Here is a 22267-nt window from a genome sequence, read left to right as displayed (position 1 = left end):
CGCTATAATTTTGTAATTTTTGACGATTCTTCCAATCCGTAACCGGCTATGCACTTATGAATCATTCCCCAAATTTTGGTATGCACCTCTGCATCAGTTGTGTACTTTTTCATATAGGTAGTAGCATACATTTTATTCCGCGCGATTGTTTCTTCTAACTGGCGTTTCACTTTAAGGCACGCCAACACTCCTACAATTGTGCTTAAACCGAGCAAAACAATGAGGCATCACTTAGTTATTTTGCCCATTGGCTTTTCGTTCTCATATATATGCAATGTGTGTATTTATTATTATTCAAAAGAATTGAGCGACAGCTTGCCAGATGTCAAAGAAGTCACCTTTGGTTTCCGCTCAATTTCATCCGCAAAGCCGTGCAAAGCCGGGAAAAATGCTAGTGGAGAACGGTGTGTGAATTAAGTTTGTGACGGGAAATGGTGCACACATTCATTGTTATGATATAAAACAAGCTTATAATGTTAGTTCCGTGCATTCTAATGCGTGTGTGTGCTTTTGTAACTAGATTACAAGATAATTGAGTGGAAAGGAACAGTTCATTTACTATTGCCGCTAGCTACGAAAGTTGATTGTGGTTACTGTGATTGCTTTGTACACGATTTGAAGCTCAAATCTTGGTAACAAGACGCTTGTTTCTAAATGTTGAACAAAAATTTCAACTTGGTTAGTCCTTTGCGATTCCTCGATATAATCTGTTTCACTAAGCTTATTTATGTCTTGTTGAATCATGTTATTAAAACATAATTTTTTCGTTCGTCAAACTATGTGTACTTGAGAAACGAATGGCCAGGATGTCTATCTGCATTGTTCACGCTTCGTTGAAAACAGATGCATTCTGTTTTAAAACAAAAATGACCGTTTGAACATTTTCGTGAGTGTATGGTAAGTTTATGTATTATGAGTATGCGTTACCCGAATGTTTCGAGCAGCTCAACGACAGGCAATCTTAGCTTCAGATGTCACCTAAAAGAATCCCTCGCAAACTCACACCATCATTTAGAATATGTAGACTTCGAATGGATGCTGTTGTAAACGAACTGGTATTGATTGGACTGAGAAAAACAAGATAGTAGCTAGCATGCAAATAATACCTCACAAAAGGCGCTTTAATCTCTTGTTTGGTCGGAAAATATCGAATTCCGTAACTAAGGTAGCTCTCATTCCGCATTGTAATCGCGTACGAACAAGACGAGTTAGATCACGGGATTGGAAAATGGTAATGTCTTTTTTCACCTCAGAACGTGTTGATTTGTGTGCATACTTAAAGCTAGAGCAAACTACAACTATAACTAACAAGTTAATCCCGGACGGTTTGTTGGGAACCTTTTTATTGCAAAACAGGAAATCCTCACCTCGATAAGCATTCACGATAGCAGCTGTACAGTATTTTGTGAGAAAATATTTCGTCCAAGCTGAGATGATATTTGTAACGCCAATGCTACTTTCCTACGCAATCACCATCCCGTTTTTCATGGTGCAACAAACTGTACTTAAGCTTCGAAAGTATTTTCACTCGAATTTCTGCAACTGCCCGTGAAGTGAAGAAACCTAGCAAACACCAATAATGATCGTCAAATGAAGAAACGGCCTTCGGTACGAGATCTGCGAAGTATTATGGCCATCATATTGGGATACTGAGTCGAACTAATCGAGCTTGTTTGTCTGGTACATTCTTAAATCATACAGCACAGCGTCAAGCTTGTTCCATTCATCGATGCGCGGGTTGGCGACTCTGTTTGCTAGGTCGTACATGTAGATATGACCAGTTTCGGCACCAACCATGACATGTCTGCTGCATGGTGTCCAGAAGACGCGGTTAAGTGCCGGCTGCCCGTCTACTACCACCGACTCTACCGGGACATCTGTGTTTTGATTGAGATTCCACACGTTCAGACGCCCATTACCGTCAACGCTGGAAAATAGTGCCGGGTTGATACATTACATTGATACGGGAATAAATTCTTTTTTATTTTTCTCCGTTTTAACACTTGGATAACTGACGCTTTTTATCTAAAACTAGCTGTTGTCACCGAGTTTAGCCGCGAGTACGTTCACGAGCATAGCAACTAGCCATGGCAACGAGCAATTACACGAGCATTCCAAAGAAGAATGAGGCCGATATTAATCGGTTACGAACGAACAATCGAAATGGTAACGACGTATCGAACAAATAAAACAAATGTTCTATTTACACTAGAACTACCGCGGTTTTTACGCTTGAAACTTAAGCGCAAATTATTAAAAAAAAAAATTTATTTTTGAATACATAAAAATGAACATTTCATTGGTTGTGTGCAAGTTATGCATTAACATTTGGTACAATTGTTCAGCCTTAGAAATAAATTTGATTGAAAAAGTACCTGACCAGTCAAAATGACTGGTCCGGTTGTTGAAGCTACTCAACGTGAGTTGCGAGTGCAAAGATTTTAGAATTAAATCGAATTTTAACACGTCTTACTTTTGACAATGGAGTTAAAAAAAACCCAGTCTTTATTCTTATGATTCTTGTTCGCAACTGCCTCATCAGTCCTTATCGCTTATCGCGATCTCCTCGGATCAATCTCTCGGGCGCTAGCTATCCCTTTTTGTCCGTTATCCCCCTCCTTTCCCCGCTCCGTATGTTTTGCCCGCCTCACATTGCCCGCTACAGGGTTCCGAACTACAATTCAGACCGGCGGCCCGTTGCTGTTGGGATGACTTCTAGGATTGTAGCATTTTTGGGTTGTCGTCTAGTGCGATCGGTGGTTTGGACCCTGTGGTTTGGCCTGAGCTCCTTAGTAAAAAGTGATTTGGGGTAAGAAGAAAATCAGAATCGTTATCAAGAGGGACATCTGTCAGCGGCCTTGAATTTACGATGAATTCGACTTCACTTAATTGCGATGTAAGGATTTCATCAGTGGGCTGGCGGGGGGGAGCGATGGCTGATAGTGTCTTTTTTACCGATTGTACTAATCTTTCCCACGAGCCACCAAAATGAGGAGCAGCTGGTGGGTTGAAGGTCTATGTAGTGTTAGGTTGCACGAACTCGGTCATCAGCTGCGATTGGTCTAGTGACTCTAATGCTTCTCGAAGTTCTCGCGCAGCGCCGACGAAATTCGTGCCCCGATCGCTTATAAATTCCACCGGCTGACCTCTCTTCGTTATAAAGTTCCGAATGGCGAGTATACAGGAGTCGGTGTTCAACGAATGGGCGACTTCAACGTGTATCGCTCTAGTCGTTAGGCACGTCAGCAACACTCCCCAACGTTTTTTTGAGTGCCGGCCGACGGTCACTAGCATGGGACCGAAATAATCAATTCCGGTATGTGTGACGGGTCTTTGGTATGCCGCCAGCCGGGCTTGCGGTAGATCTCCCATCGAAGGTGTGGCGCGGCGCATTTTACAGAGTTGGCAATTTCTACGGACTCGTTCATATGTACCTTTCAAGCGAGGGATGTAGTACTTCTGTCGGATTTCGTTGAGCGCGGTCTGATGATTCATGTGGCCATATTTTCTGTGGTATGAAGCAAGGATTAGTTCAGTCGCGTAGTGTTGTCGAGGTAGAATAACGGGACGCTTGGCAGACTCTTCCACCCATTCGCAGTTTGTGATACGGCTTTTCATGCGTATGGTGCCTTGTTCATCTAAATACGGAGAGAGCTTGTATAATGAACTTGACTTCGGGAGTGAAGTTTCCCAAGAAGGCCCAACGTCGGTGCCCTTCAATACACAGAGCTTCTCCGGGTACGCATCTTGTTGAATTTTTAGGTATATCGTCCGTTCGGCACTCTCCAGCTCCGCCTGCGTTAGGGGGCCACTCACTTTCATATTCTGCGCTGCCGTTTTCTTCAAGTTTTCAATGTATCTGTGCACGTAGGCAACTGCCCTTAATAGTCTCCACCAATTGGAGAATCTTTCAACTCTTACGGGCTCTTACGGGTGTAGCAAGTGGAGACGGGCTTCTTCTAACGTTTCACCGGGACTATCGCACTCGGTAGGCCAGTCGGTTTGACTACTCCAAAGGAATCTTGGCCCTTGGAACCAGCGGCTGGACATATCTAGTACAGGTATTTGATGCCATATGGTTGCTTCATCTGCCACGTTGTCCTTCGTTGATATCCAGTTCCAATCGCTGATTTCGGAGACGTCTAAGATGTTACTTACTCGGAATGCCACAAACTGGCTATATCGACGATGATCAGATTGAATCCAGCTCATAACATTCCTAGAATCTGTCCAGAAGAACTGCTTCTCTATCATTAGGCGGTGAGATTCCTTTATGGTTCCGGCAAGACGAGCCCCTATTACAGCTGCTTGAAGCTCCAATCTAGCAATGAACATAAATTTCAGGGGGGCCACCTTCGTTTTCGAGTCGACTAACGCTCATTCGATAACGCCCATTTCCTCGAAACGAAGGTAAGCTACGGCTGCGGCACCGCTCTCACTCGCATCACAAAACACGTCCGAACTTCCACCACTTGTCCTTGTTCGATAGCAACGCGCGATACTGACGCTGCTTACGTTGTGCAGAACCGATAACCACTGGAGCCATCTGTGGGATATTTTTTCCGGGATTTGTTCATCCCAGTCGCACTTTGCTCGCCAAGCTTCTCGTACTATTATCTTCAAAAGCATAAGTATATTGCCCAGGAGGCCCATTGGGTCGTAAATTGTCATTAAGACACTTAGCATTTCCTTCTTAGTTGGTAGCCGATCTCCTCGCTTTAGCTTCTCATCGTGCTTCGTTCCAACCTTGAAAGTAAAACAGTCTAAAGTGGTGTCCCACCACATGCCAAGCACTTTTTCAAGTGAGGGTTCTGTTCTGATGGCCAGACTTCGTGCCGTATCCGTGTTTCCTTGCATCTGCTCCATTAGAACAGCTGAATTCGACAGCCAGTTTCTTATTTCAAACCCCCCTTGAGCGTGAATATGGCGGACGTTACACGCTACCTGAATGACTTCTTCGGCTGTCTACGCTGGCAAGTAAGTCATCTACGTAATGTTCAAACTTGATACAACTCGCTGCCTTGGGGAATTGATGTTGAAAACGGTCTGTGGTAGACGTGGAAAACGATGGGAGAAGGCCGCCCAGAGTGAGGAGTGAGCTGCTACTGCTGGATCAGTCAGGAAAATAAACTTAGACTCGTCTGTTCGTTTATACGCGACAAACGTCCTCCGAGTCTAACTCCGACTCTGACTCTTCAGTGCTCTACTTCTCGACTGCACTGTCATTTGTCGTATCTCTTTATTTTATACTCATTATTACTACGTTGGTACAATGGGGTTAGTTGACATCATTTCGTCTTCTGATTGGTTAGTTCTGTTGTTCCTTATTTACGTAACGTTGGTGAAAGTTTAACTTCCTACTTTGTGTTCCTGCCCTCTGAATTTTAATAAATGGTTTTCCTATCTTGTCTGAAGAATGTATCTTTCTTGTCGCATCGTTATGCGCTCGATTTCGTGTTTATGTTATTCAAAGTTCTTCCGCTTGAAGCGTTCGCGGTGGTCACGCTGTTTGTTATTGTTTTCGCGTGACTGTGCCTTTACGCGTCGCGATGCGCTTGCGAGTTGCGCTGTTTTGGTTTCGATGCATTGGCCAAAATCTGCTTGCGTTTCGTCTTCGAATATATAGGTCAGTTGGTTCGAGTATGGTTGAATTGACATTGTGATACAAAGTATGTTCGGTTTGAATCGTTCCGGTTCTTCTTGTGACATTGTCATCATTTTAAGGCTGTATAGCATAAGCATGCTACAGGTCTGCGTTTATGTTTTTCACGTAGTGAGCCGTACTTGGCGAACACGCCGCCCGAATGACATAACTTGTAGCAAATATTGTTGCGGCTTTCCGTCCTTTTTCCAGTTAGGCTCCCAGAAAAACATCTGGCTGCGTTGATCAGCTTTTCTCATGGCTATTTGGAAAAACATTTCCCGTATTTCTCCTGTTAGCGCCACCCGGCCCTCTCGAAACTTATGCAGAACCATTAGGAGGCTCACCAGTTGGTCGGGCCCAGTTAGGAGTGCCGAACTCAGGCTTGTGTTATTCACCTTTGCGGCGGCGTCGAACACGACTCTTAACTTTCCGGGCTTGTTCGGGTTTACTACTGGAAAGATTGGCAAGTACCAATCATTTGGTGAGGTTTCCTCACATTCTTCGGGGGACATCTTTCGAATTTAACCCTTTTTCTCGTACTCACATATCTTCAACGTCATAGCCTCGGCTAACTCCTTGTCTCCTGCTAGTCTTTTCATCAGGCAAGCGTGTCGTTTAAGGGCCATGGTTTTGCTGCAAGGCAATTTGACTGATTCATATCGCCACAGTAAGGGGGCTTCGTATCGTCGCTCTTTCAATTGTACCCCCGCATTAAGGATTTCTAAAGCACGTTCTTCTTCCTTCGACAACAGGTATTTACCATTGGCTTGGATGCCCAGTGAATCTAATGTGAAGAAATCGCGTAGGGCCTTATCGAGTTTGCCCTCGTCCCAATAATGGCATACATGTACGCCATGGAATACATTGCCGAGGCTGGCCGAGGTTGTTTCACCCGATCCATATACACCCACCCGAGGCGTGTTTTGGAAACCACGGGGCCTCCATCGGATGGTTACTTACTACGCAATGGGTGTCCAAGGTGCCAGCTGTCCATTCCTATTAGTATGCTTGGTCGTCCGGAGTAAGCGTCTAGTGGCACGTTGCTCAGATGGACTCCACCAACTTTTCTGGGTTAACCGTTTGACACGGAAGCTGCAAAGTACGCATTGAGTGTACCTTCTCCAAATTGTACACTTGACTGCCCTGTCTAGAGCCTGAAATCCCTAGGGAAAGCTGTACTGAGTCTTTTTCATCCCTGGTATGGTTTCTCGTCCAGGACACACAAAGAGGACGTGGGATACCCTTTATTCCCAACTGGCTGAGAAGCTGGTGGTCGATGAACGTTCCCGTCGCACCATCGTCAAAGAAGGCGATAGTTAACGCACTGCTGCTGGTGTTTGAATTTTAAAAAAACTTAAACTTTATTTCCTACAACATATGTGCGGGTTAATACCCAACTATCGGTTTCGGATGCTGGATACCAACTGATGATCGGTTCGCGATCTGGATCGTTGGTTCACGGTCTTCTGATTCTAGGTGGTCCGACGCGCTGCGGGAATCTGCAACTCAGCATAATGCGGGCGGTCCGCGTTGCTATGGGAAGCTGCAACTCAGCATAAGGTTGTGGTCCGGGGGCCGCGTCGGGATGATCGAATGCTGACTCACAATGTATGCTCTGGCGTTGTCCACAATGTATGCGATGGCGTTGTCCACAATGTATGCGCTGGCGTTGTCTTGACTCCTCCCTTCTTAAATGACTTTGTCCTCAAAGTCTTGTTGCTGCGTGGAATGATGTTGGTCTGCTTACGAATGTTTCTCCGCGTTGCGGTTCTTGGTTTATGTTTACTTTTACCATTCTCCTTCTGTTGAAAAATAAGCAGATTACGGTTGCGCATATGAATAGTAACATGAAAGTTCCTCTGAATGCATGAATTTTCCATTTGATGGAATTGTTTTGTAGATTTATACTATGTAGCGTTTCTCGATGTTGCAACGTAAGATTGTTTAGATATTCTATCGGTGGTCTGTCTTCAATTTCGCTTATATTGACTTTTATTCCCGCTGTCGAGTGGTATGGTTTACCGCGAATGATGGCTTCATTGTTTGAATAAATTTTTCCGTTGATGATTATGTTGCAATTTTCAAATTGTATCAAGTATGACCCGTTCAATACTTGGCTTGCATTAATGCAATTTGATGATACTTCTGCGATGGCATCATGAATGAGAATATTAGCGTCATTAATGCGTTTCACCAATCCTTTCGAGTGGGGGTGCCCATGGCGCAGTGGTAGCGCGAGGAAACTCCACGCCACAGGTGTGGGATCGAATCTCGAGTCTGGCACCCCCCGGTATTACGAACGGCTGACCACCGATCTATAATATACCGTCTATCTATATATACAGTCGACTCTCGATAATTCGAAGTTGGAGGGACCCAGAAAAAAGTTCGATTTATCGAGAGTTCGAATTATCAAGAGTGGTAGGAAATAAGCAGCTATGGTTGCTGAGTTATGAACTGGAAATAAGTATGCGTGTATTGATTTACGCTATGCCTTTACCCACCGTTTTCGCTAACTGTTTTTTCTTCACTTTTCCTTGTGAACCTTCCTACAAAGCATGTGTGCCCCAAATATGTCCGTCTGCCCGTCTACACCATGTAGTCTAATTCGGACGAAAATCTTCGTCCCTGTTCAACAGAGTGTTATAGGGCACCCGCAATGTGACGCGTTCTATTACATTTCAACTTACTCAGAACTTCGAATTGTTGCGAGTTGAGTGGATACAGCTTCGAATTATCGGGTGAAGAGACCAACCTAGCTTCGAATTTTACTTCGCTTTATCGAGTGTACCAAATCGTATTGTTTTTATTCGAAATAGTGAGAGTTTTCCAAGGGACTACTGATATACTTCGAATTATCGAGAGTTTCGAATTATCGAACGTTTGAATTATCGAGAGTCGACTGTATTATCTATCAACTAGGATTTTTAGGCCAGGTACCTGGCCCGTCAGCAGTCCCTGGCTCCCCTACCGTCCCATTGTTGGTTCCATGCCGTCCCCGTTACAGTTTCTAGGTCTTTCCGCAGAAGGTATATTGTGTTGACAATTGCCGAGCGATAAGTGGGTTCAAATACAAATACGAATTGCGCGATAAAAAATTACGAAATAATCTGACCCTCTCTCTGTTCGACCAGCGCCCGATCTTCACGCGCAAGATGTGTCAATTGAATTGAAGCCCCCATCGATATGTATGCAAAAGCACTGTTATATCGCAAAATGTAACCAAAAAACCAAACGCGTCTATCGAACAGCTCGGTTAGTAGAAGGTTTTTCGAAGACAGGGACTTGAACCGAATTACCCACACAACACATATGCATGTAAATCGAATATCAACTTGAAATAATCGTACTTCTATGCAATATGATTGAATCGTAAATGATGCTAAAATAATGCCTAAACGTACAAAAGTGGAGGCGCTAACCGTACATTGTTCAAAATGTATATGTTTAGTCGTATATTTTCTAAGTCGGCATCATATACGACTTACGATATACATCAGCCGTACATTGTATTTCTATACGTATGCATAAAGAAAATCGTATTACATTCTTAATCGGCATCATATGCAACAAAGAATATACATTGCTCGTACATTGTCTATGCATAATGCGATTCCGATTCGAAATATACTAATATGAGATTCAATTTATTCAACTTTATACGACTTCGTGTTGTGTGGGTACAGCATATTGTACCAGTTTCTGTGCCACACAGCACATGCAACCGGGTACTGCAACCTTTGCAAACGGTAAAATGTCAGATAGTCAATAAACTGTCAAAATCTGCGCAAATGTGTTTTCGGTCGTCGAGTGACAAATAGATTTGCAAAAATTTGCGCAACTGGTATTGCTTGCAAGCCGATGGAAAATAGTTGTTTGTGATGATATTTAATGTTTGTTCAAAAGATTTCGGTGAACACATTACCTCTCTGTAATTTGTTACAGTTAAACATTCAAATCAACACTGAATGCGCTTTCATTTGGATCGGCTCACGAATAGGAGCGTCGATACGAAACAAAACAAAAAAATGACAGCAAAACTGACATTCGCGCGAGTATTATACACCCGTTTGGAAGGTAAAGCTACCTGCTCGCACAGCTCGGAAATATCGTCCTATGCCGCTCGCATTCTCGCTCTCCCTCCCTCTCCCCTCTCACTCTCACTCTCTTTTTCTTTCTTTCTCGTTTTCTCCCCATCCCTCTCATTATCACCCAATACCTCACTTTCTTTGTTCACCACTCTATGTCCCTTACTTACCCAACTCTACCCTCTCACCTTCCACCGCCCATTTCCTACCTCCCTCCTCCCACCACCCATCTACCTCCACTGATGACCATCCACCCACCACCATCAACCACCACCAACCGCCCACCAACCACCACCAACCGCCCACCAACCGCCACCAACCGCACACCAACCGCCACGAACCGCCCACCAACCATCAACAACTGCCCACCAACCACGACCAACCTTTCACCAACCATCATGAACCGCCCATCAACCATCTCCCATCTTCCATCTCCCATCTCCCATCTCCCATCTCCCATCTCCCATCTACTCTTTCTCACTTTGCCAACCACATCTACCATCACATTCACACTGTCTCGCTCTCTCTCATTATCTCTCTCTGTCTATTTATCTCTCTCTCTCTCTCTCTCTGTCTATTTATCTCTCTCGCCTTGTCATACATTCCATTTTTATCTCTCTTTTTCCCACTATGTCAGCTTCTATCTTTACTGTATGTCTCTCTCTTTCTCTCTAATTTTATCGTTCTACCTCTCCCTATTTCTTTATCTCACTCTTACACACACTAACAGCACAAAATTCCAACAACAACGCACAGAAGGGTCGGTTTTGCTTAACAGGCCCATTTTTCTGATTTTGAATTAGTAGCGACAATGAATCAGGCATCATTCGAATAAGGGTTACTTTTCGCGCGCGTGTTTGTTGGGCCATGGTCGACCCTCGGAAGGAAAATTATTATATAGGATAATATACCGTCTTTCGGTTACCGAAAACTCTCTTCGGAGAGAGGCCTTGTCCCACTAGGGGATGTAAATTTTTTCGTATTGACATTTGGCGTCTTCTCGTTTCACGAGTTTTTCTATGCATTTGGTGGGTTGTTGCAGATTTACTTGTAGGCATATGTGGAAATCTTCCTGCTCTTAGCATCTTTTCTTAATTTCGAATACATGCGTTCGATTTCGTATTACGAAATTTTGTTTTACGATAATACGTCTCTCGTGCTGGATTATGGAGTCAATGTATTCGTATTCGTACATTTGTGTGGTTACTTTGGGGAACTTCAGTATGTAGATAATATGCGTCTGATTTACAGCAACTTGCGCAGTTGATTACCCTAGCAATTCCTCTGGAGTACGGTAAGTAATGTTGTTACTCTCTAGGAATTGGGCTATGGAGTTTAGATCATCTAGGGATAGTAGCTTGCTGCTTGGAATCCTGTGTTTCGCGAGTATTTCATTTCATTTCATTTATTTTCACACAATTTTTGCGACGCGGGCTATACAAAGTTTCTTAAATCTATAGTTAAACTTAAAACAACGAGACAGATCACGAGAGGAGGAGAGGGATAGATTACAAGAGAGAGTTGTTAAGACGCGAACGAAAGGCAGGGATGGAGACGTTGTAGTCAAACAGGTGGCTAAAACTATTGAAGGCATGTATGATGGCATCTTCAATTACTTCTAATTTTTCTTGTAGCATGTGCATGTTTGATAACAGGATTAATTGACGAATCTCTGTCAGGTGCGTTACGTATCGTTGATTTTCGATGTTGATAACCTTGTTGGCGACTTCGGTTATTTGTTAGAGTCGTTCATTTAAACCTTGGTTGATAACTACTTGTTTGTTGCTTTCAGCTATTAGTGAGTTTATCGTTGAGTTAATAATGTGTAGGTCGTCGGCGTCTGGATTTCCTGCGATCCACTTCCAAACTTTTCCGATCGTGTCCCATCGTTTTTCTCTGTTTGTAAACGGTCTAATCTTTCTAAAGGTTTCCTTAAAGGCGTTCTAGCTTTTATATTAATCAAACTATACTATTATACTGCTTCTTCTATGTATGATAAATCGATAGGATGCATCGTCCTTACATATCCGGTTTGAACTTTAGCTTTACTTATTGGTATTATAGCTAAGGGATTATTACTTAAATCATATATGCTTATATCTGCTACTATAAGCTTGATCAACAGGGTTGTAATCACTCTGTAACGATAGTTAAAAGAATTTTAAAGAGTGTATTGATATTTTTTCCTTATTTTCTTAGATTCATTTTATGAATTTTTCGATTGTTTGCATCGATTATATACGTTGGATGATTCTACTTTACTTTTATTATGTTAAAACGACTTTCGCGTTTATTATTTGTTTTCTTCCTTTCATATACAAGTTATGAGTCTACTCGTAACAAATTTATAAAAAAATATAATTTTTTTTTGTTACCGCTTAAGTCGGTGGTTTTTTTGGACAAGGGTTCAGCTTGCTCGATGTCCCTATGTCCCGGACTACGAAACAAGCATACTCCCTCCTCTTGCCCTTTGGATTCCATCCCGCTATGCACCTACACGGTAGAAGCATGGATGGAAGGGCTTCTGTCCCTAGGTTAAAATCTCAGTTTACGGACGCTGTGGCACGCAACTAACTCCTGAAGGGTGAAAGCGCGTGTCGCTAAAGGACTAACAGGTACCCCCTGCCTACCAGGGTCATGTTTCCCAAGCCTAAAGCGACGGACTCGGTGCAGTGCAACTTAAGCGGCTCAGGAGATCGATCCGACAGCTGGCTTATCTGACACCAATACCTCCTAAAAACCCGAAAATAGGGACTTGCTCTTGTTCTTGAGGCATGGCCTCTTCCCTTTTACTGCACTTGGCGTGCTGACTCGTTCTGCGATTTCTCGCCCTCTTTCTGCACTTGCGTGCTCTCCTTCTCCTCTGCATTTGACGTGCCCTCCTTGCACTTTCGTGCCTGCACTGAATGTGCCTGTAGGTGCCACGATTGATCTACCGTTCTGCTGCTGGCCGAGACCAGCAACCCCAGGAAAAGCACAAGGCAGCTCCTTCGTATCCGGAAGATAGCTCGATGGCGAACGCATCAGTCGGGGCCCCCACACGTAGGCTCTGGCGACTTCTGCTGCGTGAATCTTCAAGGAGAGTGAGTCCCTTCCGAAACACTCCCTACGTCTTCGCGGTCCAGTCCGCTGACATAGGGTCAATCCTAACCTCCGGAGAGGCTAAACAGACCAGAGTGCTAGATATCAAAAAGCAGGATTAAAGATACCTTACAAGGCCCGTTCCGTCTGCGGCACACTACCATACCCCGTCCAGTCATGATCAAGAATGCTACAGTAATGGGCTACCGAGCAGACATAGAAATACACCTTCGAGAGTTTCACTCTGGTAGTATGCGGGAGGGCGGATATCCCACCCAGATCTCTGTTCGTCACCCCTGTTGCCAGGGGGTCCAGTGGCGCCACGAGGAGGCCAGTATTCCAGGCGTTCACGCCGTCACACCGTTTGACCGGAATGACCCCACCTCGACAGTGAGCCCTTAAGTCGGTGGTTGGAAACGAACTAACTACAAATTTAGCTTAAAATTATGTCGTGGCGCGGTCGCGCACGAAGGTCCGCCACGTCAGCGTCTGGTCGGTGTCCGGTTCTCTGGTCGGTGTCCGGGCCTGCTGCGCGTGGTCTGCTTCGTCGACGATTCCCACGGTGGACAGCGGTCGCTGGCTGGCGTGGTCACGTTGCCCTGCCACGTGATCACCGTCGTGTTCCGTGTAACTTACATAATCGTTTTCTTCATAGTCTTTATATTTTTAATCTTTGATTTTTTCTTCATTCTTTTTGAATATTTCGAGTATTCTTCCATTTGTTCTTCTCTTTTTCTTGCTCTTTCTTGTGGATCATCTGTTCGTTCTCCTACGTACACATTTCTTGGTGTATCCTTTATAAATGAGTGAATAGTATGATTATCGCTATACAAATTTTAAACGGATTGTTGCACTAATGTTATAATACTCATCTCTGGATTGAGCTTTTTCGTACATCTCTCTATTTCTCTAATGGTCGAATGACGTCTCTCTATTTGACCTGGAGTTTCAAAGATTTAAATTTAATATTGATTGTTCGATTACATTCGATACAAAAGTACATTCGTTGTCTATAACAATTTGGGCTGGCAAGTTCCAGTCATATACAGTATTTTCAGTCATACAATTGCTAGTTTCAACCGGTTAATTGAGCCGTCCAAACGCTGCGGTGATTCATACACCTGCTCAACTGCGGCTTACAAGCGAGTGGCGAGAACCAATCGCGAAGGGAAATAATTTAAGCGAATTGTGGCGGCTGCTAACCGGTAGCTAATTTGCGGTTATTTGGCAACCTTGCAAGGGCGGCGCTGTTTACTGCACATTCTAATGTCTTACAATTTTTAACAATACTTTGAATACATTTTCTCATTCCGGGGAAGTAGAATTTTTATGAATTTTCCTTAGCGTTTCTGTGTGCAAAATTATGGATATTTTTAATCTCTTCAATTTGTTTTTCTACGTCGCAAAGATATTCGACTTGTATTTCAGAAAATCTAGCTTGAAATGTTTTTGGATTGTAAAGATTTTTATAGACTTCTAGGATAATTCCCATTGTTTGTTCATCTGTATGAGTTCCATTAATTACGTTTGGATTAATAACTTTTTTTAATTTATGCTTGATAAAATCTGTAGTAAAATGTGGTTCAATGAAAATATGCCTTTTAAATTTGGGTAAAGGGCTTATTATTGCTGTTTGCGTGCTTCTGTTGAAGGGATATATGAATTATCGTCTTCATCAGCTGAGTGCTGGGTTGGTGTTAGTGAGTTAATTTGTATTCTGGATAGGGCGTCGGCTACGACGTTCGATCGTCCTGGTTGGTACATAACTGGTAATCGTGTTCCTCTATGAATGATTTCCATCTTTTCAACTTTGCGTTGTTGTTCTGCGGTGATAAAGCAAATGTTAATGGTTGATGATCATTATGGATATTAATTTTTGCTCCGTATATGAAATTTCTCAGTGTATGTAGTGCCCGCACGCTGGCAAGCATCTCCTTATCGTTTGTTGCATAATTTTCCTTAGTTTGGGAAAGAGTTCGGGAAATGAAGGTTATTGGTCTATCTCCGTCGTGACATTTTTGTGAAAGCACAGCTCCTAGTGCTTTATCTGATGCATCTGTTGTCAGTTCAAATGGCTTCTGGAAATCTGGAAAAACTAAAACATCATTAGAAGATATTATGTCTTTCAAGGTTTGGAATGCGTTCTTTGCATTTTGATCAAATTTAATTGGAACATTTTTTGATTAACAGCACGAAGTTTCCTAAGAACATTATCGGGAGTTACAACGTTCTCCAAATTAAAAAAAAGAATTGTTAAGCGAATTTGGCGTGGTGGTGCGACCGCGGGACGTACATAGAGAACTTGAATCTCGGCGGATTAAGAGTAACGAAGGAGTATTGGAATTTGTGTATGCTATGCAACAGTTGGCGAGAACAATTAGCTTGGATGAGACCAGCTTGTGCGAATATATCGCGGATGGTGTCACTACTGACACCCACATGTACGAGCTATTCTTTATGAGGCTCAAACTGTTCAAGAATTGAAGAAGAAACTTCTCTTGATGGAACGTGCAACACGGAGGAAAACAGAAAGAGTACACCATAAGCCAATAGAACAGAGTAAGCAGTTTGACCAAAATTTGTGAAAGCCAATTAATAAGCGAATTGTGAAAAATTATGAGCGAATACGTCAATGCTTTAACTGTGGAATGCTCGGACATTTAGCAATCCATTGTAGAATACGTGTTGAGGAAAGCCCCAAGTGTTTTAACAGTGGTGATCTTGAACACCAGGTAAATCAGTGTCAAAAGAATCAAGTTTTAACAATCGCAGCAGTACATGGTGCGTGGTTTTCGATGAATAACGAGAAGGAACAACTCGAGTTTAAGATGAAACAACAGGGTGAAATCATCGCAAATCGAGATAAGCAGATAGAGGACCTACGATCGGATCTGACCGGATTGGAAGATAAGTTGAAGAAGGAGCGTGATCTATTGAGAAGCTCGGAAAAGGATCGGCTGGCGGAGAAAACGAAGCTGATTGAGTGTGTGGCGAAAATCCAGTTTTTGGAAGAAAAATTGAAGGACAGTCAGCAGAATGATCGCGTACGAGTGCTATCGTCAGAGAATGGGCGACTGGAGCGAGAATTGCACGAAGCTTCTGATAAGTTGGCGAAAGCGAAAGAAGCAAGCGATGATCGTGAACAACAATTGGTCGGTGTTACCAAAAATTTTAATTTGTTGAAGGGAGCCTGCAACATAACGGGAGCTCAGCTAATTGAGATGGATTTCCTCTAGAAAAAATCAAAACGCAACACGAAGTACGCTGTGCAGATGGAAGTTCTCTGAAAGCGCCGTACTGAGAAGGATAACGAAGTATTAAAGTCAAACGTTGGAGGACGGGAAGTAATAGTTACACCAAGGAGCTTGGAGAATGCTGAAGATGATGAGGATGAGGAGGAAAAAGACGAAGATGATGAGGGCTATGATAGTGATAAGGAGTCGAACGAATATGGCTCCGAGGAGGATATTGTTTCGGAAATTGCGAGTAGTCACAAGAACACGAGTGAAATGGATGCACCGGCAGAACAAAAGGAGCCGTGGCCGCCACCGTAACGCAATCGACGTTTTTTCGATTCCTAACAAAAAGAGAAAGTACAGAAGAGAGCAAGGAAACCGACTAAGTACAAACTAGGAGATATAGTAGTGATTCAAATAACCCAGATCACTGTAGGCAAAAATCTTATAACCGATTAGAAGTTGAGAAAGTAAATGATGAAGTAAGCAAAGCAAGGAAATGGTACGATATAAAAGGAGCATCGAGCAGTACTAGAGTAGAGTTTTAGTCAGAGTGTGAAAGGAAACGGATAGTAAAGAATATAGAAGCTACACCTTTTAAACCTTACATAGAGCCCTGTGGAACCACTGCCGTGACACGCCGCTCGACCTTTCCCGCTTCCGTGTGGTACTCGAGAATCCTATCCTGAAAGTAGTTGCGCAGGACATCGTACAGGTATTTCGGCACCTCTATGATTCGCATGGTTTCTCCGATTCGATCCCAGCTTGCAGAGTTGCAAGCGTTTCGCACGTCTAGCGCTACTACCAGGCACACTCGGTTCCTCATTGGGTGTGTTCTTCCGATACTGAAAGCTTCCACACAACGATCTCTTACCCGTTGGATGGCCTGAATCGTTGAGCGGCCTTTCCGGAATCCATACTGCAGCGGTGATAGTTTCCCGTTCGACTCCAGGTATTCGTTGATGCGGTTCAGAATAAGTTTCTCAAATACCTTGCTGTTTCTCAAATACCTTGAAGGATCATCTGGTCGTTTTCCTTGCTTAGGTAGTAGAACCAGCCGTTGGGTTTTCCAAGTGCTCGAAAAACTGCCCTCCTCCAGGCACTGTTGGAACAGTCTTTGAAACCTGTCCGGGAATTCTCGGATCGCTACCGCCACTGCAACGTTGGGAACACCAACTGGTCCCGGTGCCTTCCGGGGTGGCATATCTGCAGCGATACAAAGAAGCTCCTCCTGCGTGACAGGGCGAATCGTGCCAGTGGCTGCGACAGTGTCCGGCTACTCTGTCTCTTCACGCTGGGGGAACAAATGGTCGACGATTGCCTTCAGCTTGACTGGACATCGCTCCTGCGGGATTCGACTTCCTTTGACTCGCAGCATGATGGTTTTGTAGCTTTGACCTCATATGTCCCTATCCGCCTCTTGTGCCATCTCATCGCTGCATCGCCGTTTGCTGACTTTAATCGCCTTGGTCAGTGCTTTGCGAGATGCTCGTAGTACCTTCACTCGCTTCAAACGGACGATCGGATCGCGTGCCTGTTTCATCCATCGTCTAGTGCGGTCACAGCGGTTTCGCAGCTAATCTATTTCCTCGGTATGCCAACAAACTGGCTTTCTCCTGCAGTTAAGACGTTTCCGGGGCATGCTAAGGTCGCAGGCCTGTGACAATAGTGCGGTCATGGTGTCTGCATTATTGTCATGATCGACTAGCCCTGCCCACATCAGACTCTCGACAAATAACGCCTTGTCGAACCTAGCCACGTTCCAGCGCTTGCCGTTGAACAAAGGTTCGTTTTGCTGGCGGAATTTTAGTTGCTGCTGTGACCCTATGGTGTATCGCAGCGCGTTGTGGTCACTCCCGTTGTATCTTTCGTCAACTCTCCAGTTGGGGTTTTCACAAATCACAGGGCTGGCGTAGGTTACATCGACGATTGAAGTCGCTCCAGACGTCCCAACTCCTAGGAATGTCGGCGTGTTCCCTACATTAAGTAGTGCCGGACCCAGTTCCTCTGCGGTGGCGAGAAGCTCATCACCACGCTGCTGGGTCGTACGGTTTCCCCAATTTGTTGCCCAGGCGTTAAAATCGCCTGCCAGCACAACCTTTGATCTACCATGAACTGCTGCTTGGATTGCGTCCATCGTGGTGCGAAACTCGTCAGTACTCCATCGTGGTGGTGCGTAACAGCTTACGAAAGTTACCCCATTAACTTTGGCGATTGCAACACCCTCGACGTTAACTGGCACAATCTTTTGGATCGGATACCTCCCTACTGCGACTACTGCGGCCGACCTGCAACTGTCAGTTACCCAGTTTCCATTTTCTACTGAAACCCGGTAGACATCCAATAGCAGGGCGACGTCGCACTGCTCCTCTCGGATGGACAGCATCAGTAGGTCCTGTGCTGTCCTGCTGCCCCGCAAGTTGAGCTGAACTACCTGCATAGCCCACCGTTGGATGCTCCCTGGGTTCCCGGGTTTATGGCCCTCCCCGTGCGGCATGGGCCTTCATGTCGCTCCTTCTCACACCGGAAGCACAGTTTTGTCCGATCCTCTCCTGTACAGACCGCCGCACGATGACCTATGGCTCCACAGCGTGCGCAACGGAGCTTCTGCGTAGACCTCTCGAGGCTGCACACCGTCCATCCCACAGTGATCTTGCGCTTGAGAAGGTCCTCCACCCGCGTTGTTGGAGCCTTGAACCAAGCCCGCTTGGATCCATCGAGCGCAGTGATCATTTTTACGCTGCTCTCCTCTATTTGCAGATCGAGCAGAGACCTGACCTTCGCTACAAACTCTGCCTTTGTCACCGTGACGTCTATGCCTTTACACACCAGCTCCTCCATGGGCGCAAGGCTCTTTATATTCGTCTCCTTCGACACCACCCTACGCAGCGCGGTTGCTATGGTTTCGGTCAAGTCTGTGTCGTCTTTACGTCTACGATAACTGAGTTCGTGAAGCGTGCCTTCCTAACTGCCAGAACGTTTGGCTGTATTTCGGTCGCGAACTCTGCGCTACTCCTGGCATCAGTTAACGCCTTAGCGACCATTTCCTTCGCCTCCACGCTGATAATTACCTCGTGTTTTGCTGGTACTGACGTCGATTTATTGGCCTTCGGTTTGTCAGTTGCCGGCTTGACAACCTTGCCACCGGGTCCCACTTTGTTCCACCGGGGTGTGGTGGGGCCTACTCCCTTGACTGCTGGCACCCCTGACTCCGTCGTATCCGTAGGATGTGACTCTTTTCCTTTGGCGGTTGACTTTTCAGTCGCGCTTCCCTTGTTTCTTTCCCTCATTCTCCTGACCTCCTCTTCTAGTATCTGCATCCTGTCGAGCAGCATGTTCTGGCTTTCGACATAGCGCTGGTTGATACTATTGAGCTGACCGCGCATTCGCTGCTGATCAGCTTCCCGTGTCACGCACCAAGATTCCTGCTCCGTCCTGAAGATATCCACCGCTTTTGACAGTGCCTCGCGTAGGTCGTTCACGGTTGCCTTTGATCTCCTCGCTTTCTTCAGGATGACAGTCATCTTGCCAATGGCTGCCTCCGGTGAATCCACTCCCACCATGGTTTTCTCCGCCACCCCTCGTCCTCCGTCAGCGACTCCGCGGCTGCCTCGTTGTCGGAGGAGGCCACCACCGAAGGTCCTTTCTTTGGCATGCTTCTTGCACCAAATAAAGATAAAAAATGCAAATTGTCCTTGCCGCTCAAGGGTTTAGGCGTACGTACGCACGCACACGCGTTCGCGCACGCTGGCGTGCCGCTCGAAGCGGGGACGCCAAGACACGGCGTTATTTGGGTAGATGTCGGTTTGGCATAGATCGATCCTACAAACACACTCTTTTCTGTACTACTATACTTCCGCACGCACAGTACCGTTATATTCGGCCGTTTTTGCGCATCACTTTAGAACATCTTGCCGATGAATCGGTCCTCTTTTCACAGTTTTAGAAACCACGAGGTTTTGCTCCGCCACGTGGGCATTGTTTACAAAGCAGACTCGGCCAATTTTTAACCGTTCAACATTGACGAATTCCACGATTTCTCACTAGAATCGCTCGCTTTGCGCAATAGAACCTTTATTCTCACGATATCACGTTGAAACACAATGATTTCCCACGATATATCACTACTTTCACTGTCAGCGTCACAGAGTCGACCGCACTGCTTGACAGCTCACCGCACTCAAATACGAGAACTATGCCCCTAGTTTTTGCACAGTAAACACGGGTGATGTTTTCGGCGTGGCGCTCCAATTCGTGGTAGTTACGTATGTTCCAACGAGGACACACGTCGAACACCACGTTAGCTGTCGCTAACCAGCCTGCTGGCGCATTGCCATCACGCGTGTAGCACAGCGAGTCCGTGTAGTCCCTTACACGGCGATTGACCCTGTAACGGAACAGGGAGCACCCCGAATTCATCAGTGCTGATGTTCCTGCACATGAGATAGGGGTCCCAGCTGCGGCGAATACTGAAAGGAGCCGCAATCCAGTTTCCGTAGGGTTTTCGTCCGTTTCCGCTGACCTTTCAATGTAAAGGACTTGCCCACTAGGCAAAAACTTGCATGCTAACTCCTAATTTGGTGTCACCTCGATTTTGCCCATACAAAATTGAGGAGTTTTGAGGAGTTTGAGCCACGGGCTTATGAGCGTGTGTGAGTGAGAACGTGCAGCTCAGATCTATGCATGTGTTGGTGAGGACCATGGGATTTTTGTATGTTGTAGTGATAAATGGTTTCTTTCGGTTGATGCCGCAAAAAAAATGTCAGACTCAAATTGTAAAATTATGAAACATTTATTTATCACTCAAAAATGTTTGCAACACTTTTTACAAATACTCACGTATAATACTCTAGGAAGTAGAAGAATTCATGGGAACTGCTTATCGTTTCGGGTGTATGAAACTTCCGGACACAATAAGTCATCGTAAACAAGCACTCGTCTATCCGGTGGTTCGCTTTAGTTTTAATCGGCTAAAAATGGAGAGGGATTTCATTACGCTGCATGTGTTACGAAATGAACATCGGCATGCTTTTGCTTACCCTTTTTAACAAGGCCAGGATTGGCGACACCGATTGCGTCGGAACTTCCGACTCCGACTTTGCTGCTTCGGATGTAGTTTCCCCGGTCGCTTGTTGGCTTCCTGAGATGCTGCTTTTTTCCTTACTTATTCTGTTGAGTGTCCATCTATCGAGCTGAAGATAACAATGTTCTGGATACGAATAACTATAAAAGAAATTTCAGATCGGCTGAAACTGAAACAATTACCACGATTAGCTTCGCTTTCGCGTGTGTTCAACTCACTTCTTGTTGTGATATTGATCCGGCTTCTCGAACTTGTCATTTTTCACTGAATTTCAACGCACGGTTCCACTAACACAGACAAATTTTTGAATTGCTGTGTCCAGACACGGGAAGTTACGTTTATACCACCCGGGTTGGATCCGACAGAACGTTGATTTATACAGGTGAGCTGGACAGACGATGACGAGCTACACTCTTAAAAGAGATGGCATACTAGATATCTTGTGTGCAAAGGCCAAAGTATGGGCCAAGAGGGGTCGGGGATGGGAAAACTTGTATGGTAACGGCTAAATTGACTAGTGGGTGGGCCTTAGACCCTGAGAGACTCTCGGTCTCTCTGCACACTGGACCAGCCCTAGCCTGAGCTAGGGTAGCTGAGATTGCTCCCAGTAGTCCAGTGGCCAGGGGGAAACCGTGACGGTTTTCAACCCCTTCTACATGGTATACCGGTAGATCGTATACACGCCATTCTCACTGCACAGGCGTGCTTGGCCATCAGGGAGCCTGGTTGCCGCTCTCCAGCCTAACAATTTCATGTTAGGTAGGAACTTGACTCCGTCTTCCTGAGGTGGAGCCAATCCGGCGGGGAGGTCCCACACTCTATCGCCGGCGTTGCGGGTGACCTGGTGATCACACAATATCGCAAACAGCGCCACGAAGGGTGATGGGAGTGTTTCGTAGAGTTGGTGGTTGCCACCATCTACACGACCGTAATGGCCGGTGAGACCAATGACGAGTGTAGCACTCAACTCGCCACCGACTTCGAGTCTCTGTCGCCACCGACTTCGAGCCGGCGAAATCTGTTACGTCGCCGATCCCCGAGAGGTACTCGAAGATATCCGTCGGAACGGATAAGTCCGCGATCCGGAGTTGAAGGAAACGGTCAAGTTCCCTAACTTCGTGCCCATGAACAGAAG

The 22267-nt window shown here is 45.2% G+C and overlaps 1 protein-coding gene across 1 annotated transcript; it reads left to right on the top strand.

The window, feature by feature from the left end:
• The first annotated feature begins 15608 nt into the window (after positions 1 to 15608).
• LOC131292352 (glutamic acid-rich protein-like) lies at positions 15609 to 16367 on the top strand. Its single transcript, XM_058320808.1, has 2 exons — positions 15609 to 15965; positions 16119 to 16367. The coding sequence occupies exons 1-2, from the start codon at positions 15609 to 15611 to the stop codon at positions 16365 to 16367; spliced, it is 606 nt and encodes a 201-aa protein (XP_058176791.1).
• The last annotated feature ends 5900 nt before the right edge of the window (positions 16368 to 22267 follow it).

Source organism: Anopheles ziemanni (genome assembly GCF_943734765.1).
Source record: "Anopheles ziemanni chromosome X unlocalized genomic scaffold, idAnoZiCoDA_A2_x.2 X_unloc_5, whole genome shotgun sequence".
NCBI classification, from domain to species: domain Eukaryota; kingdom Metazoa; phylum Arthropoda; class Insecta; order Diptera; family Culicidae; genus Anopheles; species Anopheles ziemanni.
This window is presented reverse-complemented; position numbering and strand designations above follow the sequence as displayed.

Excerpts from the sequence above, each read along its gene's own strand:
- LOC131292352 (XM_058320808.1), top strand. The coding sequence starts at position 15,609 with ATGAATAACGAGAAGGAACAACTCGAGTTTAAGATGAAACAACAGGGT. Across the intron at positions 15,966-16,118 it reads ATGATCGTGAACAACAATTG|GATAACGAAGTATTAAAGTC; the intron begins GTCGGTGTTACC and ends CGTACTGAGAAG.